At 41.1% G+C, this 27296-nt stretch overlaps 1 protein-coding gene across 1 annotated transcript in view; it reads right to left on the bottom strand.

Moving 5' to 3' along the window:
• Positions 1-27037, bottom strand: part of dip2ba (disco-interacting protein 2 homolog Ba) — a gene marked incomplete at its 5' end in the record, with an annotated part of 49038 nt that extends 22001 nt beyond the window's left edge. Inside the window, 13 exons of the mRNA XM_083894875.1 lie at positions 81-183; positions 458-567; positions 861-984; positions 1416-1526; positions 1610-1701; positions 2421-2618; positions 3210-3329; positions 4020-4148; positions 4234-4470; positions 4731-4856; positions 4965-5120; positions 6307-6378; positions 26953-27037. Coding sequence (XP_083751001.1) covers positions 81-183; positions 458-567; positions 861-984; positions 1416-1526; positions 1610-1701; positions 2421-2618; positions 3210-3329; positions 4020-4148; positions 4234-4470; positions 4731-4856; positions 4965-5120; positions 6307-6378; positions 26953-27037 — 1663 coding nt within the window. The remainder of the gene's footprint in view (positions 1-80; positions 184-457; positions 568-860; positions 985-1415; positions 1527-1609; positions 1702-2420; positions 2619-3209; positions 3330-4019; positions 4149-4233; positions 4471-4730; positions 4857-4964; positions 5121-6306; positions 6379-26952) is intronic.
• Between the last annotated feature and the right edge of the window lie 259 nt (positions 27038-27296).

Raw genomic sequence — 27296 nt, 5'->3', positions numbered from 1 at the left:
CTTGCTTACAAGCTCAATCTGTTTTAATGCTTAGTTTCTAAGGCTCCGTCGTCTCATCTCACATACACACATAACAGTACCTTCACAGTAGTTACAGGCCTGGGTCAGGGCTTGACAGTGGGTCAGCATTGAGATCTTGGACACAGCAACTCCCATCACTGTTCCCTCCTTACTCGCTTTGTACTTTTGGAGGAAGAGACAAAAGAAAACAAGGATAAAGAAAATAAGAATCATTTCATTTATTCTTTTGTTTACAGGGATACAGGTTACTAGTTAGTTACTGAACTGATTTCCATTAACTTTGTTGGAGCAGTAATGCATATCCCAAGGAACTTCTTTAGTATTGCACAAGAAAGGGCCCCACTCCTGATAATACGATTAATAAATGGAAAAAAAAATACTAAACATTTTGTAAAAAATACAAACGCTACCCAACATATGTCAATTTTAGGACTACCTCTATGTATGCGGCGTCTGTGTTGGCAGTGGGGATGTGAGGCTGCCAGTCTTTGGACGGTTTGGTCAGGTACTTGGTGTCGGTCACTACCCATTTCATCCTTGGCCATCCTGTTAAATAAAATCAAAACACCACAAAGAAACAAACAAATATTTTAGCTTACACAAAGAAAGAAAAAAAAACAAAGTGCATTTAGGTCCACTAATTTGGAGCCAATGTTTCAAAGCCAAAGGTAAGCAGCTGATATTTAACATGCAGAGTGATTACGCAGCTAAACACTCGCACATAGAGCCTCTAAATTGGCCGTTGAACATCGCACTGTGTATTTGATGAGTCTAACGAATGAATCCCAAAGAGACTAAAACAGAGATCTTGCCGAGACGGCACATTTTTGCTGGCTGACCTTTGAACTGGATGATCTCGCCGTTCTGTGTCTTGGGCAGCCCTTTGAGACACACCTCACTGGTCAGCGCCAAGCTAACACCACAGCTGCCCAGCAGGAAGCCAATCTGCTGGCTGCCAGCGTCCTGTGGAGAGAGACGAAAGTGAGAATAGTTATGACGCACACGGAGACGCACACACACACACACACCTGTGACAATTAAAAAAACATGTTGACAATAAGCACACAGCAAAACCTCTTACTGTCAATTTGCTGGTCAATGAGGTGTCACTTACACTATATGCAATAAGAACTTGAGCAAATGCACTTTACGTTTTAGTCCCTCAATCACTTATAGTGCTTACATCACATATTTTGTATTGTTGGTGGTTGGTTGTTGTTTTTAAAGTGCTTTATAAAAAGTTGGATTGGAATACTTAACCCAAAATGTGTTTAGTAGGATCGTTCTCAATCCATTTACTAAGCTCTTCTATTTGACAAAGAATGAAACTAAATAACTGCCTTTGTGTTTCACAGTGATCAAAACGGTGGAATTCAGTTAACATCATTACTTACCTGTCGTGACAGTGGTACTTCAATGGGCACAGGGATGACCTCAGCTAAAAGGCAGCCGTAGAAAGCCACCCAGAACATTCCAGGGTCACTGTTAGGATACACCAGTGCCACCTGACAAGACAGAAAAACATATTTCCTTTATCATGTTCTTCCATCACTTAAATACAGAGTGTCAGCTGACTGACAAGACATACCCGATCTCCAGGTTGTAGGACAGGCTCAGTCTTGGTGCCTAGTTTGTTCAGCAGTGTATAGGCCAGCTTCAGACTGCGACTCCATAGCTTGCCTGCAGAGAATAAAAGTGAGTGTTGATTTTATAAAAAAGTCCTGTGTGTTGTTTATTTACCATGGATTAATGTTGCATAACTGATCGAGGGTAAGTTCAACTTCACATCCCGCCTCCAACCGGGGAGGAAAATGAAATGTAGGTGTTATTCCTCTCAGGCCAACAGATATTTATTCATCTAAACCAGTTCATGTAGAACGACTTTTCAAATTCACATCACGTTTTCAGATAAAATGGTCAACATATACACTACTGTTCAAAAGTTTGGGGTTACCTATACAATTGTTTTGTGTTTTCCATTAAAAGTCACACTTTTATTCATCAAAAGAGTTGCAAAATGAATAGAACATATGTCAAGACATTGACAAGATTAGAAATAAAGAACCAAAGAACCAGCAAAACTGTTTTCAGCTGTGCTAACATCATTGCACAAGGGTTTTCTAATCATCCAATAGCCTTCTAATGCGATTAGCAAACACAATGTACCATTAGAACACTGGAGAGAAGGGCCTCTATACAACCATGACACATATTCCATTAAAAACCAGATGTTTGCAGCTAGAATAGTCGTTTACCACATTAACAATGTATAGAGTGTATTTCTGATTCATTTAATGTTATATTCATTGAAAAAAAGTGATTTTCCTTCAAAAATAAGGACATTTCTAAGTGACCCCAAACATTTGAACTGTTTTGTAAATTATTGAGGTGGTCCTCACCATATGTGAGCGTGTAGAGGGGTTTGCCAGTGATATCCAGAGCAGTGAGGGCAGGACTCTTGGCCTGTGTGGCACCCCAGCGAGCCAGCGCAGCCTGCAGGGCAGGAGGCCAGTTACTGACCACTCCGAGGGGCTCCCCTTTTACTGGGATGATTTGACGTCCCTCAGGCTTTGGGGTGTTGGGATCCGGCCGGGGAACTGGGCATCAAAAGAGACACAAATAAATAGATGATCGACACAAGAAATAACCCAGCAAAAACACGATGTGTAACATAACTGGATATGAGCCTCTGTAACTAATAACTTAGCAATGAGTAACTAGTGTTAATCCTGATGTTTAAAATTACAGATCTCTTGTTAAAGAAAGATTATAAATCAGTAAATGTGGGGTATTTACTGTTTCACTTCACTTAAACCTACACAAATGTTGGTTATGTTAATAACAATAAAGAATAAAATAATAAAGAATAATGATACATTAATGATACATTAGAAGAAAAAAAAATCCATAATAAGATAAGAGAAAAGAGACTCCTTTATTCGTCCCACAGTGGGGAAATTTACAGTGTTACAGCAGCAAGACAATAAAGATAAAGATAATAAATAATAACCATGCATTAACAAGAAGTACAATATAAAAGATATTAACACTAAGACTATATGAAAAAGTTATAGAATAGAATGTGTAGTGTACATAATAGACAATTTCCAAATTGGTGCAATCCATCCAGTATTGTTTAAAAAACGAGTGAGATGCTGAAATAATCATTTTGACGATTTGTATCTCACCTTCTACAATTTCCTCAGAGTCATCAAGGAAGAATTCACTGAGTGGTGGTCTTTTGGGCCGTTTGAGTGTGTTCAACAGCTGTTGTATCTTCGTGGACACCCTGCTGTTGACAGGCACACCTGGACAAACACCAAGAAACAGCCACCGTCATAATACGCCAACAAGCAGCAACCAAAATCACACCACACAGCCACCCCCAACACATGCAAGCCTACACAACACAAAACAACTATCACACACCCTTGCACAGGTACAACCGAATGCACATGTAAGAAGGTCAGAATGAGCAGCAGGAAGGATTCAAGAGGTTTTTGAAGAGACACGGAGTTGACAACCATTAGGAAAACCAACAGTAGGAGGCTCTCTACATCTAGACCTACGACATGAGACAAACGAATAAAGACAGATAGACAAACTCTAGATTGGAAAGCAAGCCGAGTTGGACCTCTTCAGCATCCCTCCCCTTCCCAAGATTTTTGATTTATATTACCTTTTGTTTTTCCTTTTTTAAATCAAAGGCAAGACACGGACAGGATTAATGGACCCAAAAGAAAGAACACAAAATCTCTGTCAGTAGGAGCATTCACCGTGAGGATGATTCTGGATGAACAATGGGTAGATTTTTTTAAATGATCTGAACACTCCAATCATCAATCTGTCACCACAATGCTGTGAGTCACACACAGTTAATGCAAAAACAGAAAATGTCTTTCATGACTGGATTCTTTAACCTCCTGATTTAAAGCAGGAACCAAGATTTTTCTCCACACACTGACATCAACACTGGCATCTTGCATGTGTTACTGTACCATCAGCAGTATCCAGCATGCTGGAGCGGCTCTGTCCACGGCTCATGCCCCTGACTGCTGGAGCCAGCTCCGCCCTTGACCCTCTGTCCTGGGGAGTGGAGGACGTCACATCTGGGGGGACACTGTTTTCTGGAGGAGAATACAAGTTGAGCGTATGAAGGAGCATATCAAATTATTGCTTTTATACATGTAAATACTGGAGCTTAAAGTGTACCTATGCGTGTGTGGGCCAGTACGTCTGCCAACACGGAAACTGCAGGTTGAAGTTGGGGCTGTGGTTGAGTTTTGGGCTCTCCATGGGAGAGGGTGGAGGACGCGGACGAGGACGTGGAGGAGCTTTGGACAGAACGGTTGATCCAGTAATCGGGGCTCTGCAGGCTCTGGGCCAACACCGCACTGAGAGCTGCCTTTCTGCGCAGTGAACCCTCATCCTCTGATGCAGAAGATGTGTCTGACACAAAGAGAAAGTACGATACAGTACTGCGCAAAAAGTCTCTCAGAACACCACCTGCTTTGTTATTTTTTATCTGTCAAATTCCGTGATTGTTGCCATTTGGATGGGAATGATGTGACTGAAAGTTGATCTCATATATTAGCAAACATTGACAATGAGTTAAACTCATACAACTGCTGAAGCATGTCTTGAATAATCCTGGTGTAATAAAAGTCACCAATAACATTCATTCCACTGACAAAGAGTAACTAGTTTACCTGGTGGTGTGCAGGTATCTATGGGAGACTGGACAAAGGCTGAGCGCCTCTTGGTTGGCATGGGCAGTGCCATCTTCTCCTCCTTGTGCTTGGCCAGTGCTGCCTGCACAGCCTCCGTGTGGATGTCTAACAGAATAAGAGTTGAGCGAGAATAAACAAAATTTGGCTAAATGTTATGTTATTGTGCTTAATAATTTGTTTAGGAGTGTGTGTGTTTTTGTATATGCAGTGTACCTGATCTGTAACGCTCATCCCTGGCCCCTCCACTGCGGTGTGCACGGTGATGTCTGGCGGCTGAAGAGGTGGAGGGGCCTGGGGCCTCAGGACTTGGGCTAGGGTCAGCACTGTGGTTTGGGGAAAGCTGGACATCTGGCAGAGACAGATCCACATCTACACAACACAGGCAGATATATATATAGAATGATTTATGCATGAAAGAAAATGTAGGACAACATTAACAGAAAAACTATCAAAAATTAAAAAGGCACACAAATTAAAACTCGTACACACAGCCAATATACAGAGCCTCTCAACATAAAGTGAGATAAGACATATTTGCTACTGTAAATGGAGTAAATGAAACTAGGTTAGATAATTCAAGCAAATATATTTTTAGTCAGTCATCTTCTGCTCCCAGAGGACCTAAATCCTTGTGGAGACGATGGTTTGGAGGGAAAAGCGGGGTTGTGTAGAGATGCAGGATGTGACATTTGGATCTTTAAAGCTTCCCAGTACCTAATATAGCATCCAATAAAAACTGTAGAACAAAAAGTAGAGCCAGCTTAAACCACAAATATTGTATAACTTGAGATCTAGTTTGTATTGGGTGTACTATTCACACAGCATGGAATCTGTGTCAGCTTAAACTAAAATAAACCAAGGTTAAACTCTCGGGAAAGAATATTATATATTCTACTTTTTTAAATTTAAACAAAGAGGGGATTCTTTTTCCATGTCAATGTTGATGTGGTGCAATTTCGCTGGAGGAAATACCACACCCTCATCTGAGGAAGCTCAACGAGAAAATCCAAACAAATCAGCTAACCCAATGACGGCAAAGGTTACTGGCTCATGTGAAACTATGCTACTTCCCCAATGGGTGGTGGACTGCCTGTAAACACTGGTTAAAGGGAAGTGTTCACAAGTTCACAAACAGCAGCTATAACTGTGACTCACACACACACTTGGAAATGGTGGAGGGAGTCAATTGTGCAGTATCACTTTTTGGCCACTAGAGTGCCACAGAAAGCCATGAAATTCTCTTGGACATCTTGGACAAAGAGAATTACAGACACACTGGACAGTCAATTACATTACTTTTGCATGAAGCTAAAAACAACTTGACACTTGAAACCACACACATTAAGTTGTTTTTCCCCCAGCATAGTTCTCTTAACAGACTGCAGAAAAGCATTAGAGATGTCGCTTAAAATATGATGTGATGCAGTTATGTGGACGTGTCTGAATCTCAAGAGTGACCAGTGCCAGTAATTCTGACAGAGGAGGTGATACTTACACACAGGAGGGGGATTGTTTAGAAGAGAAAAACGAAAAGCAGAAGAAGAGTTAGTCTTACTCGGTAAATGGGGGATGTAGGAGGCCAGCAGCTTGGCTCTCTTCTTCTCATAGCCCTTCTGCGTGATGTCACCTAGGAGAGAGGACAGCAACACCACACTGTTATTTTAGTCATAATTACCACTCAAACACCAGACAACTGCACACACACACACAAGCAAACAAACACATGAACCAGATGAGGTACACACAACTCTGCTCTGATACAAACATACACACACACACAGAGAAAACCTGGTTTCCATGACTTCAAAGGACATCACATTGACATGCATTCATTTCCTGGAGACTCATTCTAACCTTAACCATAACTACTACGGGCTTAACCCTCACCTTAAGGTTTTTGCCTTACTATGTACAGTGCAATTAGATAATGTATGTTGTGATTTGGCACTATACAAAAATAAAATTGAATTGAACTTTAACCTAACAATAACCTCATCCTAACCATACAACATATCTTCACCCTCATAATGTGACTGTGAACACACACGCGCACACACACACACAGGCCACTGTGAAGCTAATACCTTTGCAGTACTTGAGTCATAGTATAATAATCCTATTTGAACTAAATCTACTGAACTGCACATTTTGACAGCTCAGGCACAGAGATAACACCATTGTTTTGCCTCACGTTAGCCGCAGTGAACACACATGACAAGTGCACAAAAACCTTCCCCCTGGCTATGAAACCCAAATATGATTAGGACAACTTAACAGATAACCACGCCAGGCAGAAAACAATGGCAGAACTGAAGGCTGTCGAGAAAGGTTGGGACATGAGCAAAGAGGAAGCCATGTGAGCCAGTTTCACATGGGACTCAACCATTTATCTTCTTCTCCCCCGTTTGCCACCCCCCTTCTTCCCACTGTACACCCAGCACCACCCCTTCCTCATTCGTCCTTGGACTAGCTTTGAGTCCCACTGCTGCCTGAGCTTGTTGGAAAGCAGCAGAGGCACAAAGTCCACTTAACTGGGACCCCAAAACACACGATCTGCTTGTACAGCAAACATGTGTGAAAGACACACCCTATATACCATTGATAGTTCTTTAGCATTCTGTTAAAGGCACTTTGAGATGTTTGTGGGTCATATATGACATAGGTTTTTACTTTATTTCAAAGAGAAACAGTTTTCTTATATTGCGCACCTTTTTGGGTTAGGGTGCACTTTGAGATGCACCTGAGATGACAAACATTTAATTTTTTTTTTTAAATAGTTCCAGCTAATTCTATGCACTTTTAGGTGTACTTAGGACAAGGTATGACGAAAACAATTGTATTGCTAGTTGTTTTATTACATTTTAATGCACCTTTTTGGTGCACTTTTTAAGTTGTTTAAGTTTCTTGGTTTTGACCTGACTTTGTAATCGAATAGTCCTGCCCTATACAGTGAACTGACACACATACACAATCCCCTTGTACACACAAACATTTCAACTCCTGAAATCTCCCACAGTCTCTCAGTTCCCGGCTCGGTGTCCAGTGATAACACCGCATGCTATGTCAAATGCAATGAGCCAAAGCGCTGCTTATTCTCAGTCCTCCGACACCTCCACCAAACAGAGCAGTGACAACATGGAGACCCACGCCCCAACCTTCTGACAGAGGGAACGAAAACCAAAGATAAGGGAGAGGGAAAGTTAGGTTGGAGAAACAGTGAGTAAGAGGGGAGGGAGGGGGAAAAGGTAAACACATGGTGAGTGTCATTAAAGGAAGCAGGAGGGAACATGGCCCGGTGTATGTATGAAACAACAATGGAAAGAAAAATTAGGAGAGAGGGGGAGACAAAGTTCAACAGCAGATTGGAGGGAGGTGAGCTGGATAATCCAGCACAGGGTGGGGAGCTCCATGTGTGACTCAGATACTATGTTGTTGCTTAAAAGCTTTCTCACATTCTCCTCTGGTGTGAGGTGTTTGCCTGAATAAACAACAGAATCACAAAACGAAAGTTCCCTATGGATTAAATATGTAGATTAGCAGCGTGAGTTGCAAAATTGATGTCTCTTATTTCTGATCCTTGTTATGCAGGAAACTCTAGAGGTTTCACAACACTGTGAAATGGGGAAAAGGTGGGAGAGGGAGGGAGGCAATGGGTGCGAGACATTCCCAAAGAAAAAGTTGGTTAAGTCACAGAAAGTTTTACAGTAAGAGGGATTATGATTGCATTCAAAGAGGATGGCCTGCGTTCAGCTCTGACCTCATGCCTCTAAGTCCGGCCCAACATCTACTCAAGATCAAAAGGCACAGCAGCAAACATGCATTACACATTCTTTTACTTTGTTTCTCCATTCCTCAGGCGTGCTGCAGACTTGTTTATAAAGAGGGAAAACACTCACAAAGAGACATGCAAGCACAGAGCAATCAACAGCAAGTTGATTGTAGTGGACTGGAGCATTATTGTTGTTGGAGAGTGGAAACACGGTTCTGTAAAGCCCAGTTCTGGTGCTCCAGTGGGGCCAGGATGGAAGGAGGGAGGGAGGTCATTAACACAGACACAGGCGAGTCTGTGTTGGTGTAGAACATAACAACAGGGACAGACTGGCACGATCATGCTGATTCTGTGGCTGGAGGAAGGCAAAGAGACTCTGAGGGTCTCTGGGTCGAGAGAGGGACTGTGACAGCTGCTTCAAAAAAAAGAGGAAAAGCTGCATTTTTGTACAGCAAAAATGTGGTGTTTTGAGCGTGAGCAGAAGCAAAACAAAACTGTGACTGTGTGTGTGTGTAATCTGAGGTCAGGGGACAGGATATGAGTGTTACCCCACCCTTTGCGTGCACTGCCAAAATTGTGTCTTAGTGTCTGTCTAGAGAAAGAGGAATGTGCTGATTGGAAAGTGCCATATGAACAGAGCGAGCCAACTGGCCAGAAGAGCGAGCTCACTGCCCAAAAACCCTGAGGTGCAGGAAGTAAATCTTTGTGTCCATGTGTGCGTGTGTATGCGTGTGTGTGTATACACAGCTGGTTCAGGTTAAAGGGTGCTACAGTACACAGAGGAATTCATGCCGAGTGAGAGTGGTATTACTGACCTGATCTCTCAGATGTGTGTCAGTGTGTCAAACCAGTCCAGGACTGTATATGAATGTCTTTTTTCCTCCACCCGTTCAACACATTGCGGTAAAAAAGAACAGGTTGTCGATGCATGAAAACATCTGTAGTAAGCTGATGCACCAATTCAGTAAAAAGGGACTTTTTGAGAGTTCAGTGAAGTTAAAGGTGACTGGGCATGGGATAGTATGAGATTCTGACAGGATGAAAATCACGATGTGACAGTATCACAGTATCACAGACTACTCTTCAGCTTCATCACTACACTACAAATCAATAACTGACTAACTGTTTGCACCAACACGGGGTGATACAGCTCTACACAGCTCAAACCGATAATCGGTCCATGTCTTGCCCCTGACCTTCTGACCTGACGACAAGTCAGACATACAGCTGAAACTGCGACATAGAGGGGATGAAAACACACATAAGAAATGTTCTGGTTTCATCAATAATTAAAATGCACTAGCTAAGTGCATTCTGCCATAAAGGTATCGTACAGTAGACATCATGCATCCAGATATACTGTAAATGACCAGTTCTAATCTGTGCTGGTATTCACCACTCTGATCTGGCCCATTAGAGACTTTTATGCTTGTGCAACTCGTTAGTGCTTAGTGTGCTGTGCATCAACTCGTGCATGTATTTTTTAAAAGGTTTATTATAGTTTTTATGACTTTTTTTTGCTCCCAGTTCTACTTTGTTTATGCCATCATTGTCGTGTCTGGGGTTTCTTATCTTTGTTTTCATTTTTTTGTTTACGCAGGACAATACACTTAAGTGCAGTTTCCTAAGTTTTGTGTTATGGTGTGGATTGTTATCTCGCTTAGAGATTAATACACCAGGCATAATGCAAATACTATGGTGCCATAATGCCAAAAATATATATATACAAATTAGCATACAACCTCTAGTGACCTTTTTTAAAGGAATTAGCTACTTGCTGCATTGAAAGCATGTATTTACAGTTACTGTTTTTATTGATATACTCAATTACACCATATAAGCCATATAATGCTGGTACAGAGCTGATTTCATCTTAGCTTTCCCGTATAATGAACCCAAGGGGCATAAGCCCTTAAATTGACACATTTACTTTGTTACACAACCATATTCAAACAATGTGTCTATACTTTTGTAATTCTTTCACCAAAAGTGAAGGAAACAGCACTGCTATTAAAAAACCCATCATCCCTGTTTTGAAATGAGTAAGTTCAAAATTACAGTGAAAATAAAAAAAAGGTGGTGCTGAACTCAGTGAACACCCCCATGGCCCCCATTGTCATGGGATCACTGAAATCTTTATGGGAAGTGAGATTGACATTGATGTAGCTTTCTACGTGCAACCATCAAGGACGGTGACACTTCTTCCTTGTTTCGGTTTGGTTCAACTACGTTGTATAAACTCAGGAATCCAAGAAGAACACAAGCAGATCTGGAGTTGTGTTACAACAACAACAACAACTGTAGCTTACACACTTGGTAGGGCTTCCTCAAACAAACCAAAAATGAAAAATGAATACCACACCAGCGGTCAATAAACAATGAGTAATGAATATTGTTATGAGAGCAGCATGCAGTCACAGAGCTCTGGGAAGCAGTAGCTGAGGTTATGTTTGTGAGAGTGGAACACACACACACACACAAGTCTTTAATTTAGCCAGGATTGAAATTAATATTGAAATAAGAAGACGTGACAGGCTTTCTGTAAGTTTGTGTTGATCGTCTTAACAAGCTACCACTCTAAGCAAACAACACTTCTCGAGCATTTACATAAAACCAACAATCCTTTTTCTCCTTAACTGATATTAGCTGGCTCGTGAAAACTGTTCAGGACTTGCTGCCGGAGAGGGTTAATGAAGCAATCTTTTCAGAAGTTTCAACTTGTAGCGGTTAGTTAATTTTGTAAGATGGAAAAACCAGATCAGCAGAAAAACTAAGTGACAAAGTGCCTCTGGTTAGTTTTAAAAGCACAAAGGAAGCCGCCTGGGTTGCTGGGGAATATGGCAGTGTATGAATACTGTATGTTTCTACCAATATCCCAGGGACCAAATAATGAAAACAGAGTGGGACTTGCAGTGTATCAGAGTAGGACTGTGCAAACACAACATTTCACTTTGCAAATGATGATGCACACACCACACCAAACTAGAACAGCGTCAGACACCAAATAACTTTTTCCCTAAGTATCGTATCAAAAAGTGCAGGGAGTGGGAAGTCTGTGGAGAACCACAAACACAGTCAATGTCTTAAAAATAAACGCACACACACACACACACACACACACACACAAGTGGCATCTGCAAAGACATGGCCTCAATTTAACAAGGACATTTTACATTACATTATATAGAAAATGAACTCTATCATGACTCAAAATAAATCACTGTATATTTATTGTTATAAATGTTTCACAGTATGTGTGAAATGTTTCTGTGTCTTTGTTGTTTTCAGACAATTTAAACCACAATTAACTGTTTTCTTAAACTCTCACTCAGAAACAAAAGTAAAACATTTAATTACCTGCCATCCTGATTATCATATCGACTATTACATTTTTTGTTTCTTATTGCAATAACCTTTTTTTTTGCAATATATCATTTTTTGCCATGTATTGTGATCTGCATATTAAATGGTCACTGAGACTAAATCAATGCAGTAGCACTTTCAAGGGTCTCAAAAGCACTAACCCTCTTCACACACACAGGTTTGCACAGCTAAAAAAGGATGATACACAAGGTCTTATCCCTCACCTTAACCAGTTAATGCCAAACCCTAAGGACAATTCAAATATTAGACCTAAATTTTGACCAGAAACAAGATTCTGCCTCATTCGGACCAGGTTTTGGACTGAATGAAGACTACTGGTCCTGACAAGGTTAGTGTTTATGACAGGAAAGGTCCTAAAGAGGTAACATATACAAGTACAGAGACACTGTCAGCTGATTAGCCTCCCAGCACTTAACGACAACAAGACTAAAATCATGTATGAACAAGTTGCAGCCATTTTCATGTGAACCCCACACACAGAAAGTTTTGCACGTCATGGTCAAGGATGTCACAACACTGATATCACATCAAATAGGATTGTGACATGTTAAGTTTAAAGGTGAAAACATAGGGCACATCCAGTATTACGTGCAGACCCCACCTTACTTGCACACAACTGGGAGGAAGTGACATGACTGCATCTGTCAACCACTATTTCCTCTTGCCTCCTAGTGTCGGTTACTCGCCCTGCGGTGGCACAGGCGGCTACATGTCACAGGTCAGTCGCAAACACATGACTGTTCTCGGTTCTCAGTTAAGTAAGGATAACCAACAAGATTACAGTTTTTTTCTTTTTACATCAGACTTAATCCACATTCTTTGCTATTCTGTAATCTGAAAAACCATCAGCATAACATACTTCATATTTGCAAAAGGGACAGATGAAGTGTGGCTGGAGTCAAAGCCTGTAAGGGGACTGTCGACTAACCCCAGTGAAGTCATAGCAGGGCTTCCAGCCAGTGGTTCTTTGATCAGCACAAAGATGTCTTTGTATATCAGTGGTTTATTGTCTGACAAATGTGATGGTAACATACAACACTGCGACAACTCCACCTAATGAGAAATGGATACCAACAAAGGAGAGCTACTCTCCCATAGGAGCTTTGGTGAGAGGATGACAACAGGGGAACACACGGCACAAACCACAAACAGAGACGCTCACACAAATAGCTGCAGTGTGCACATTCACATGTAAATACACACATAAACACAGGGGATGAGAGGAGAGGAACTAACGTCACCCACAGGATCTTATTTAAAGACGCGCTGTACAGAAACACAACAACAAGGGGCAGACTGTGCTGAGAACATGGGTAAATAGCTCTTGGCAGGAAATGCAAATGAATGAGTCTGACACCAAGGCCATTTAATGGCACCTGGTCATTAGAGTAAATAGATGGTAAAAGCCTGTGTCCACACTCTAAAATAGAAACAGCTTGAGAAAAGATAAATGTTGAATTCCCATACTTTTGCATTATTAATTTACAGATTCATTTCTTTTTCAGGTTTTTTCCCCCCAACAAGAACAGAATGATGGTGTCTTTCAAGCATATTCAGCCTGATCTCTTGGCATTTAATCTATCTATCCATAAAAAAAGTTCTCGTCTTTATTTCCTCTTCCATTTACTGATGCAATATGGCTACATTCTTTATGTCCTTAATGTGTGTTATAAATAAAAACAGTCTCTACATCTACCGTCGATCTGTAGTTGACGTATCTGGGGCTTAACATCTTACAGGTGCGTTTTCTCATTGTATCAGAAGTTGAATCATCGCTATTAAATATCAGAGGCTATCTGGTCTCACTCAGGGGGTATTTGGTTAATGTCTGAGTTGTGCTTCAAAAATGTCTACAGAAAGCCTCCCACCTCCAGGACCAGTGTTTTCCACAGCAAATGCAGGGCCTACAAATCCTCTGGGACCAAGCAAGTCCATGTGGGGGTTTTCATGCAGAAAGGGAGGAAGAAATTATATCTGGAAGGCTGAAGATGCTGCCAGCTGAAAAAAAGGCTGCTGAACATATGATTTTTCTTTGTAGAATCACCATGGGAAACAGAAAGTTTGATTTTTTTTTTTTTCAAACACAACGAAACTACATAAAAAGAGGTGGGGGGGGTATTAAAGATTATTATTTAGGACATTTAAACCGTTGCCAAATGAGTTAACACTATGCTGATCAAGGCTATGAGCTCTGCATGACTCTGTGTTTCTCAGTATAGTATATATATATGTTTTCCTGTCTGTAGTGACATTCCCATGTGAAGCATTTTACCTGCAACTAACGATGATTTTCATCTTCGATTTCGATTATTTTCTCAATTATTCGAGTAATCGCTTGGTCCACAAAATGCCAGAAAATGTTGCAAAATATTGATCTGTGTTTCCCAGACCTTGAAATGATGATGTTCTCAAATGTCTTGTTTTGTCCACAAACCAAAATGATTTCTTTGTTACATGGAGCAAAGAAGAAACCAGACAATGTTCACATTTAAGAAGCTGAAACATCTGAAAAGTTGTTTTAGTTAGATTAGCGCTCAAATCAATTAATTCACGATCAAAACAGCTGATGGTTAATTTAGTTATCGAGTAACCGTCTCAATAATAATTGTGATGGATTCATAATTATACTCCTGAGCATGAGTTGAAGAAACCATGCATTCATTGTCTACTGCTATATCTTCTCACATGTAGTTCACGGGTCACCGGAACCAAACCTAGCTGACGCAGGGCGAAATTCAGTTAACCCTCTGCAGGGTTTTTCTTTTTGACTGTGGGAGGAAACTGGAGAACCCAGAGAAAACCCACACAAACACAGGGAGAACATGCAAACTCCATGCAGAAAGGCCCTTGTTCCGAGCAAGTCATGAATCTGGGTATTTTTGCTGCAAGGCAACAGTATTAACCACCCATACACCATGTGACCTGTTGATTAATTATTTCCCAGCATTTATGTACACGTACACATAACAGTCACTACCGTTTCCCGTATGTAAAGCAATTACAGTTCATCACACACACACAGACACATATTAAACATGCAGGTCATTTCAACCCTGCCTTAGTCTAGTATCTAATCTTTCCATCATGTCAGATCTTCCTGTACAGGACAAAAACACTTCAGTTCAATTGTGTGGACCCCACTAAGATCAAGAATAACATTATTGTTCGGTATGAACAGCGAGTAACAATCCGTTTCTGTCGCCGAGGAGCAATTAGATATCAGACATCAGCATCCTGAAAGATATTAAAAAGAAAGATCCGTATACGCTTTTAAAGCGATCAGGTTCTGTTTGATTGCAGAGGGAGTATTGCTCTACTTCCTTCATTACTCCCATTATATTATGCACTTGAAATTGGCAGAGGCAGACCTCTCGAGCCAGCTGTGTGAGCAGGGTACAGTCACAGCATTGAGAGCTCAGTTCTGTTGGCATAATGAAGAGAGCACATTCTCCAACACACAAGTCAAGAGCACTACACAGAAAACCCTTTTTCTGAACAACCCAATAATATCATTGATTACCGACTCCATGCCGCTCACATCTTACACTTATCTGGGTCACAGTGTTTCCCTAAAGTCAATAACAGGCATGTTGTGCAAACTTGGCGGTGACGAGCTGTTTTAATTCAGACAGCATTACTTCATCAAAGAGATAAGACTGAGGAACAACTGTACATGGCTGATAGTTGAGTCACACAGGCACAAGTGGGATGTCTGTGAGAAATCAGCGGTTTAAGTAAATTGTTCTTCAGTGAGGGTAAGGCTGTGTGCTATTGCAAAGGACAGTTATACCACATGAGGTGAGACTGATTTCTGATCAGATTAGCATACTGCCCTTAAATGATGGCTAAAACTGTATTTAATTTTAGGCTATCATCCCACCAATTTGATCACTTCAGCAGATATTCTGATTTCTCTTTAGGGATGGGAATCACAGGGTACCACGATAACAATAATACGATAATCAATACATTGTAAGACAATCATATAGTGATACACTACTATTCAAAAGTTTGGGGTCACTTAGAAACATCGTTTTTTTTTTGAAGGAAAATCACTTTTTTTTCCAATGAATATAACATTAAATGAATCAGAAATAAACTCTATACATTGTTAATGTGGTAAACGACTATTCTAGCTGCAAACGTCAGGTTTTTAATGGAATATGTACATAGGTGTATAGAGGCCCATTTCCAGCAACCATCTCTCCAGTGTTCTAATGGTACATTGTGTTTGCTAATGGCGTTAGAAGGCTATTGGATGATTAGAAAACCCTTGTGCAATTATGTTAGGACAGCTAAAACAGTTTTGCTGGTTCTTTGACGAAAGCAAAGTTTGAAGGGGAAAATTATTATTTTGAATACAAATCATTATTTCTAATCTTGTCATGGTCTTGACTATATTTTCTATTCATTTTGATTAATCTTATCTTCTTCGGCGAGTGAAACTGGCAGAGACTGTTTACTTCAGAGCGCCTTCATTTAGTAATGAAAATATTGATATTTGTCCTGGCGTTTTGATTATCACATTGCACGAAGAAGGATGACCGCCCCCTATTGCTCATAATATTTCAAGTACACATTGTGATTACAGGTGTGCTTTAATTAACGTTATCAACAACAGCATTTTTAGATGGTAGGTACACAGGAGCTGCTGGTCTAATGCTGCCTCGTTTGGTAAGTTTGTGTCACATGTACAAAACATGAAGTTACAAGATAACAGTTCCTGATCATCAGAAGTAGAACCAACGGGAGATTCTGTGTAGTTTACGTGTGCTATTATTTACTATTTTAGCCCACCATTGGCATTTAAAATGACTATTTTAAAAGCCTGTGGTCAACAGGTGTCACTGACTGTTACCATGGAGACAGAGTTGGCAGTAGGATGGACGTGTGGCTTGAAATAAGCTTGTGTTTCTTTTTGTGAAACTGTCTCACTTGCATTACTATATTTGTAAGACAACAACAGACCAGTCTAAATGACTGTGATGAAGAACCAAAGTGGTTTTGTGGTCCAAACTGATTTGAGTGAGTTATACGTCATTTATTTCAAACTATGTAGCTGTGAATTGTGAGTTGGTCAGAGGGTTGTCTGACTTAATTCAGCATAATGCTAAGACAAGAGTAGATGGTTATTTAGACAGAGGCATCCTGGCCACTGAACTGCATGACAGACCAGTGTTTCATTGCTGGGTAACCATGGTGTATTGAGCAGTGAAAGTCAGCAAGAGGTGTCAGGTTTCAACGTGGCTGGTGTGGAAGATAAGCGATAGGTGGTTCCGTCAGGAACCAGTGTTCACTGAGGCTTGGACATCAACTGTCACCTGTCATTTCTGTTGGTTCAGTGGGTAAACAGGACGATGTATCACTAAAGATGGGACACATACACCAAGATTAGCTTTGCAGCATGTGAACTAATTGACATATGTGCTAATATTGCTTGATCCATGCTTACTTTCTAATGGATGGTTTAAAAGGGGCATTCATGTTAGAAAAAGGACCGTTAGCCAGGCAGCTGAGACATTAAATCAATATTACAAGATCATAAGAAGCTATCAGTGGCTGTTTGAAACACTTACATCCCTGTTATTGAGTCTTTAGCTGACAATGAAACCACACAGGCTTTATTGCAAAGTATGTTCCGCTCTCTATAGCTCACAATGCTGACCTCCCATCACCCACTGCTCACAGTCATTAAACAGCTCTAGATGGAAATTTATACCTGCTCTAAAACAGATACGTCGGAATCTATGGGGATGTTCTACAAGGTGGAGCACTCGAGAAAAAAACAAAAAAAACAAAAAAAAACACTGAACTGGAAAATATATTCAGTGAATGCCTGTCAACTGTTAAAATACACAAACCTTTGTGCAAGTGAAAATAGTTCCTTCACATGGAAGTGAAGGTGCAAGGTCACAGGGGAGTGGTAATGACGATATGTTAGCAATAAGCTACCCACCAAAGGAAATGCAAGTAGATGACTTAAACCTGGTTTAGACTGCAGAACAAATCAGATTTTGTATCAACTCAAAATGACTTCATTGGGAGGCACGTTAAATGATCGACACAGTGGAAGACAATAAAAAGAAAACGGACAAATACATGGAAGACAACAACAGACCGCGGTCGGACGAGGAGATTAATATTTTGTGTAGACTACTTGTTTTTCTGGGGCGTGGCCTTTAACTACAGAAATACATGTGGAAGACTAGACTAGACAATGTCAATATGGACAGATCTGATCACATCCAATATATAATGGGAATAGTTGATCAGGAAGATCAGATTCTGATCAGATCTGCAAATCTGATTTTTTGGCTTTACTAGCTACTGGTAAGTAGTGGTTAAGTTCTATAATCGTAGGATAAAACGTTACCACAATAAGCACATAGGGCATGGATACAGGCCAACCTGCACTCGCACTGCTGGACAACTTAGTACTTCACTTAGTCTGAAACACTTCTAGGCTGTATATTTTGAACTCCATCGAGTTTAAGCTTTTATACCCAGGTTTGAAAGGGTAGCCCACTTTCAGATATAAAAACAACAGTCCTACTTCCTACTGATACAGGAGTGTGAGAAATATGGTGTTTTGCTTATGACATCATCTACTGTAAACAGTCTCACTCAATGCTAAAATTAAAAATAATAAACGTATCTTGTAACAGCACAGATTAGACTTGGAGGCAATCAAACAATTTTATCTCATCCCCAGGAAATGACTAATGCCAGCCTGTTCAGTAACTGTGCTTCCCCCAAGTGTCAATATAAACCTCATGTTTCCATCCAACGCAATTAACAACAATCTGGGAACCCGCAAGTTGCACCTGCCCAGTGTTACGGTCATCGGGCAGTTACAAGGTTGAAGCCACACCCAGCCAGTGTTTTCGTGGCCTTTGTTTTACCTCGTTCTCCTCCAGAAGTGAATTAAAAAGGATCCATGACAACAAGCCAAGCACTAGCACAATGTGTTCTGAGGGGCCAAGAGGGGAGATACACATCAGCTTGTTCATGGGGTTTCCTGAGGACTACAAGTTACTGGGATTTTTTGATAATCCTTTGTCTCCACAAAAGAATTAGGAAGAGAACTATTCAAATGCAAGTCCAAAAGGAAAAACAAAAAAAAAGACCTAGTGTGTGACTGACAACGTAAGCGACTGACCTTTTGGAAACTTTCATTGTAGATATATAGTGCTGTTTTACCCCTGAGCTTTGGCTTCCCATCAGCCTTTCCTGTGACGCAGGGCTGCGCTTTCATATATAGAAACTGACCAGCTGCTGAGAAAATACCCCAGGTTCTCCACACCCACTTTAAAAGAGTGTGATGATCAGCTGTGGCTGATCAACTGAAGAGCCCAAGTGAGAGACAGAGACAATGAGAGAGTGTGAGAGAGCGAGAGAAAGAGGCACTACAGATAACACGTTAAACAACGGATAGTACGATTTTGGCTAAAAAAAAGTTAATACCAATTACAGCCATCATTTGTTTTTGTAGTCAAAAATCATGTGTAGACACAGCAATGTCACTTCAGCCTCAACTTTTAACAGAGTATGTCAAAAACGATCTCACCATCGTGAATCAAAAACAATGTCTAAAACAAATAAAACAAACCATCTAACCGACAGAAGGCCGTACAAAGCCTTTTCTGTCCATCAGTGTCCCGGTTCTCCCTTCTCCCCCACATGTGGATGTGAGAACAATGCGATCTTTTCCACTGAAAGTGCAGATAAAGTTCATACCAGTGACGAACCGCTCCAGAGTTCACTTGCAAGCAGCCCGAGGCGACATCTTTCAAGCAGACCACAGTTCAGTTGATTGGTCCTCATCACAGATTTCAGACTACATTCACACCGACCCAAATTTAACCGCACTAAATGAGGCTGTGTGAACACACCCTTACTCAAGCACCAATTTTACACCAGAGGTAAATTTATGCAACATCTAACCCATTTTCAGTGTAGTCATTCCAACAAATGTTTACCCTTAAATATATGATCAATTGTTCGTCCAAGACACTACACAAACAGAGAGTAGGGACATTGTCAATTACTCTTCCGAAATAAAAATCCAACACTATAGGGTCCTCCGCATCCTCTAAATATGTAGAAACATGAAACATTTCCTGCTATAAAAGGTGTTTGTAACACGCTAAAAACATCTAAAATCACTGGCATAATGCTTTAACAATTAGCATACCCATTCCAACTTTCTATGGGTCAGAAAACAGTCCGACTGGCCTGAGAAGGGCAGTTCTCAATAAGTCATGGTATTTCACATACAACCCATTGGTGTGATGGTGACCCACATTGAGCAGGCCACCAAGTTGCTTGGATTTGTGGCGTTTGCCACTGGCTACCATCTACTAGCCAGGACCATTAGCCTCAGCGAGAGGAAAAAATTGCACAATTAGGACTGACTCTTTGGAAGGCAGCGGAGGGAGGTCTTCACTGCAATAATGGCATAGCCTTTGTGTCAAAGAGATTCTTGTTTTCTCCTCCTCGGGCATGAAAGTGAATTTGTCTTGCCAGTCAGGTCTATTTATATTCACAAGAGCATTCTTCAGCATTAGCACAGTCACATGGCCTGCTGGGCAGTTGATATAGCCCAGCGATAGATAGATTGGTGGGGCACTGCATCAGCTCCCACATTCAGACAACACACACAGACAAAAAAAAGAAAGAAATGAATAAGCAACACACCTTGATTTCTGCGTCACTGCCACAGTGCTCATCATTTAGCCAATGAGGCAAAAATCAGAGTGCATTAGTCAACACAGTGTGGTGTGTCACAACCTGGGTATCTGAATGACTGCAGGCAACAAAAGCAGTGAGTGGGAAGATTGCAACATCAGAGACGCGCTCCAGTGTCCGCTTGAGATGACAGGTAGTATTAAAGTGGTGAATGAAGGTGGGTGTTTTGCCAGAGAGGGTCTGATGTGACTAAATCCCTGTTCATTCATTTCTTCCCTTGTGATGAGTCACAGTTTGCATGGCACCGTTCAACCCAGCTAACAGCCTTGTGCGACAGGAGGCTAAAACAGGTTCTCTCACTTTGAGGTGGATGGTTGGGCCCCTGAAGAAGCCACGCCTAATTGCAGTGACTCACAGACATACAATAAGGAGAGAATACAGTCAAAGCTTATCTGTAAACATGTACCATTTCTAAACGAGTTTTGCTTGAGATACACAACAAGCTGACACATATCAATAGGCAACAAATAATGGAATGTTAATATTTTAGTTATGGACTGTTGGGAGCTTCTCTGTGTCCTTGTGTCCAGTATCAGGAAGGTCAGAGGAAGATCACAAGGTCAGACAGAGAACAGCATCATGTAAGAGTCAGACACTAAAGGAGATTCAGGCTGAGACATATGGACAAAAAAAATCCAATCCAATTCACCCATTTTCTATCGCTTTTTCCTCCACATGAGGATCGTGGGAGGCACTTGAGCCAATACCAGCTGGACACGCCGCCATCCATCATGGGGCTAACATACAAACAACGATTCACTCTCACATTCACACCTACGGTTAATTTAGTGAGTGTCCAGCTGGTGGACAATACTGACAGTTTTTTCTTAGTATGGGTCTGAAAGTATTTAATCATTTGACATCATTATAATTTTGATACCTAAAGAGTTAATCGCATCAGCATCATTGAGCCAACAGCCATGCAGCATCCTTTGTGACTGGGATCTAACAGTGCACGTGATTGGCTGTCTCAAGGCATGCAGGAAGACAGGGGGCTTAATGCGTGTGTTTGTGAGGCAGGTGCTTGTTTAATGAATGAAGGCACATCTAAAGTGCACATGGCGGACATGAGAGCCGAAAGTCCAGATATTGATATCAATACTGTATCAAATGTTTAATCAATAAACAGCTCCACGTCATATCTGTCTCCATGTCTGTGGTCTGCCATATTAGAAGAATAGGCCTAATGGATAGGATTGATGCATACATTTTAAGGGCTTATGAGTATAATATCAATACATAAGGTCATTTCTTTCTGCATGTACTTTAGTGATGACCTAGGGAGGATAACATACACTCCTCTGTCCTGGTATTTAATGAAAGCATGTGAATAATTCAGCCTACAATAGGCCTGAAGGAGGAAAGAGGACTGGAGGCATCATTACCTATTCACAGAAGCAGCATTATGCCACTTGCGCACACACGCGCATGTCCACACATACTGTACACTAAACACAACCAGGAAAGGCCTCTGCCAATAGAACCCAACCATCTGTTTGAGACTAAGGCTTTAACTATTAAGCTCCAAGTAAGATGATTTGTGCCTTTTGTATTCAGAAATATTAGGCATCAGTTTCAACCTAGAGGAATATGTTAAACAATGTATATATCTAAACACAAAAACAAGGGCTCATATAATAAAAGTGTTAGAAAAACCATCCAAACACACTACAAATGTTAGTAATGATGTCATTGTCATCTGTCTTTCCTTATATTATAAAATGTTAATGTTTAGGGTGCAAGTAAGTGAAGTGTCATGGTAGATTTGTTTATCTGTGACGGACATGTGGTCAAAGAGATCTGAAGAACAAACATTTTCAGAAAATTATAGCACTGTGTTCTCAGAAAACACTGCAATGATTGGACTCGATAGGATAAACACAGGTTTAGCTTTGCAACATGTCATTAAACACCTCTGTTTATCAAGCCACAGGATGTGGTTGAGTCGTCTATAATTGGAATGTTGACCATTAGCTTCAGCGGAGGACATTTATTCCATGCCATCACACACTGCCCCCTCCCCTTTCTTAACCATCTCTCTAAACAGTCAAATAAAAAGGCAAAGAAACATCTGACAAACAACTGAAAATGCTTATGCATTAAAAATCAATGTTTGTAGCTATGAAGTAACATTTTTATTGTTGTTAACTAAGCGTGCAAGAGTTAACAGCTGTCAATACTTCGCAATCAGGTTCCTCTTTTCACGTCCGTGCAGACCTCCATCTCATCATGAGTGTGCGTGTGTGTGTTTGAAAGGAAGCGACTATCTCTCTCAAAATAAGTACTTTGCCTAACTCGCAAATATTTACAGTTTGCTGTGCATCACATTCATTAAAAGCAGTCAAAAGAGAGATGAAAGTTTCTCTTGCTCCTTGACTTTTTCGGAGAGTTTTCCTCAAGTCTTACTCAGTGTCACTGGTGACTAAGATCAGGAGAATGGATGTCTAATACAGAATGGGAACATATCAACGCCATCATCCATCAGTGACGACCCAGTCTGCTTCTGTTACAGCTGAATACTGCCTCGTTACCTGTATGTCTCCTTTTTATGGCCTAGAAACATGAGTTTAAAAAAATCAGTAGCAGACTGGGAGGAAATGACAGTCAATTAAAACGGAAATTTATGTTTTTAAAAAAAAGTAAAAAAAGCACATTGGCCTGACTGCCAGCTTCCACCTCACTAATGACTAAGTCATCTGTATGGAATTCTGGCCGTGTCAGCATTAGCAACATTCGACTTCTGTAAAACACACTTGACAGATGGAAGGGCAATGTCAAACAGGTAGCATCGTTAAAGAGACAAGCCAGACATGACCTTTTACCCCATGGCTCAGCTGAGAAATAGCAGGATGAGAAGGCCCAACCACTCCCCAAAGAAGTGCACAAATTCAACACACGTCATCTTCTCAAGTATGACCCCCCCCCCTTCTCGTCAGCCCCTCCCTTTTCTTCCTATGGAGGCAGCTCATTCCAACGTGCACACAAAGACTGGGTTCAGCTGAATGGCCTAAATGGCAGCAGAGCTCCTGGTCACAGCAGCTCAGACTGGCTGAATGGTCCTCATTGTGTGCCCATGGTCACAGGGGGCTCGCAGAAGTAGGTTGTTTTTTAAGAGGCCATTTGGCAGGCCTGTTTTCTTATCCGGGCAACGACGGAACAGGCATTTTCAGCGCTCAGTTCAGAGGAGGACTTGTTGTGGACTTCAGAAAAACCAGCCTATAAGGTGGTGACATGCCACATGCATCCAGTCATACTGGGACTTGAATACTTGCGAGCTGAAAGTGGAAAAGCATTGTATTTGCCAGCTACTTATATGCAAATGGACTAGATTGGGGGCAGTGGCAGGATAATGTGAATTTGTTTGTTTCTTGCGTTGAAATTTTAGAGTTCAGTGAGCAAATCTCAAGCATCTCATACTTTTAACAAACACTTGAATGTACTATTAAGGCAGAACTTTCAAAACATGTTCAAAACTGCAACTAAGTTAATCATAAATGAAGAAAGACGTTAATATTTTACATGCATAACTTGAAATTCCTGTCTAAATCACCAGCATATGGTGCTTGTGATCCATTTCTTAACGTGCCTATGGGGAGCTGCATCATTTCTCATGACTTATTATTCATCACATCAAGTTACTCAATTATTTTTCACTAAAAAAATATCCATCCCATTTTGGTCAGGACAATCACGACGTTAACGATTAAAAATGGCCCATGCCCAATTACGACATGTAGCTGACACAGATGACTTCAATAAAGTGTCAAGTCTGTAAAAGATGTGGTAACAACATGGATGAGACCCTATAACACAGTATTTGTAATTTAAAAAAAAAAAAAATCTATTTAGATTGAGACATAAATACATTTCCTGAAAATATATCGAAAATGTGTCTCCCAAACAGAAACATCTTTTTTCCAGCTATTCCAGCAAAGTACTGCGAGAAAAGGGAATCTTTTCTCAAACACTGATTTATGACAATGTGCACGACATGCCCAGACATGTTTGAGACATTGCAACAAGCATTAAGGAGTAGCATACATACTATTAAGTATAAAACCAATATAATTAGGTCGCTGAACCTGTAACTGATTGATCAACAACTGAATCAGTCTGTACAATACCTGCAGATGCTTCAATGTAGCCACAGAGATAAACACAACCAACAGTATACCATATTTACATATGTCTTTGCATATTTTGTATCAATCACAGTATGTCACACAATACAACTGTCAAATTCCAAAGATACTGTAAAGGTTTTACGACTACCATGGCCATCACTGTATTTGGCATTATTGCAGGCATTCTTTACATGGTCAAAACAAACAACTGACACTGACAGACCACTGCTCAGCTGAGGTAGAGGAACCCTGTCAAGGATGTGTGACAGCTTGTGTCAGTGGCAGTACAACGAGACAGCTGCTCTGGGGGAGGGGTGGTTACACTTTGGGTGAATAAAATGATCCACATAATACTTCTAAAATACAACACATAACACACATTAATTGCCCACTTGACAAAGATCTGACAGAATCGAGATGAGACATATGCACAAAGACCTGGAGGGTTTTGGTAATCCTATAATTCTAGTAATAGCAGGTTTGCAAAGGTGTATCAGACACATCGCGTTGATCACTCGGATGAACATCGCTGAGGTCATAGGCTACATTTGGTAACCACTGGCAGTCTTTTGGAACAGACTACACAAGATCATGACTACGGACGTTGTCATTATGCGTCAACACTGCTCACAGTGACTCACAGTTTCACTGCAATAAAACCTATTTTTCAGCTGAAGCTTTGAGCATCCCAGTCAAACACCAGTTGCTGATGTTCTTAGTGGTTTATCATCCGTTTTCCTTTTTTTTAAGCTTTTGAGTGCAACCTGTCATATCCTCCCTGTGTGTCTATACTCTGCCAGTGTTCTTACGATGAACTGTTTAACTTGAATAACAATCACGTCCTGTGTCGGTCGGATTTGTAAGCAGAAATAGAAGATACTACCAATTACTAGTATACTACCAAATACAACAATTAACTTTGTATAAGTGTATCATTCCTTTAACCTGACAATTGTTAGGTGTCTATAGCCTGAGAATAAGGTTAGGTTTGGAACGGTAAAGTCCTGGGTCAGGTTGTGCCTATTTTCTCAACGGCCACATAAGCTAGATACGTAGCATGATGTTGTAACGGTGCGATGACATTGAACGCGACACAAAGGAGGACATCCAGCAGCTCATTTTCGTATGAGAACAGACTACAGGTGCTAAAGAAACACTGGTCACGAGGGAGTGACGCCTAGTTGTGGGTTTAGCTCAACCCCTACCATTACTCTGGTACCTAAAGGTAAGGGTGCTGAAAAACACAAAAAAGGTTGGGGCTGGTTATTTTTGTACTATTACAAAAATACTATTGGAAATGCAAAACAAACATGTATCGTACTGAACTGTTCGAAACACAGCTTTACACACAGGACCTTTACATAAGAATTCAATATCCTGAAGTGCTGGAAGAACAATAAAGATGGAGCCCCCCTCTCTTGTTGCACTACAAGATTAATCACTAGGACTGTACATTGCTAGTTGGACCATATTTTTAGATGACAATTCTCCTCATTAACAAATATCCAGTTCATGGACAATCACTACAAACGACATATAGTGGGTGCTTTTATATCAGGATTCACAACAAAATCACATACATCTTGCCATTCCTACGATATCGTGTCAACATGGATGAATTTCTTTAATGTACCTACAGGATCAATAACAAAATCCACCTGAACCTGAAGTAAAAACACATAATGTGTGCGACGTTCAAATGAGCGTTAAAGTGTGTGGAGAACCAATATGACAGAATCAGGGTCAGACACTGATCGCCATACCTTGCCTCAGGCCAACAGCAGACAGTCTGTCAGGACAGACAGTCACACGACTGCACTGTGGATTCCACTACGAGGACATTAGCACAGACACACATTTAAAACAATAGAAAACCTTTGTATGAATCTCTGTGGTGTTCGAGGTGAAGGGAACACCGGCTGAGAAGCCTTTTCTCTTGTTCCTCGGTGCTCCTTGTCTTGTCATGCTCTTGCTAGCTCGTGTTCTTACATCCTGTGCTAGCACAAAAAGAGCTAGGTGGCACAGCCTGACGTGTATGTATGTGTGAGTGAGTGTGTGTGTTCTGATATAACACAGACTCACAGTGGCATAAGAAGAGAATATAGGTGGTTTAAGCTCACACAGCAAAGACGTGAAAGCCTAAAAAAAAAGCAGCCCCCCTCCCCACCTCCTTTACCTTCAGACAGCTCCAGATCCAACTCCGCCAACTGGTCCCTAACCTCTTTTGGCAGGGCGGACAAATCCACGCCGCGGTCTGCCATCACTTCACGGAGAAACACGAGTGTCGTCTTGGCAGAGGCGAAAGCGGCGGTGCGTTTGAAAAATCACAAGTCAAACGCCCTCTCTCGAGACGCGAAGCGGGCATCAGAGTGGGAGAAGAGACAGTCCATCCGCACTGTTAGCCGCTCCGCCATAATGAAAGAAACTCACCAACGGCAACCAGCGGTCACGTGACTGCGTTTACCTCGCCTGTGCGTGAATTCACCGCATCCTGTGGCGAAAAGTCACACCGGCACCGGC

The sequence above is a fragment of the Microchirus variegatus genome, assembly GCF_963457635.1.
Source record: "Microchirus variegatus genome assembly, chromosome: 9".
Taxonomy (NCBI): Eukaryota; Metazoa; Chordata; class Actinopteri; order Pleuronectiformes; family Soleidae; genus Microchirus; species Microchirus variegatus.
This window is presented reverse-complemented; position numbering and strand designations above follow the sequence as displayed.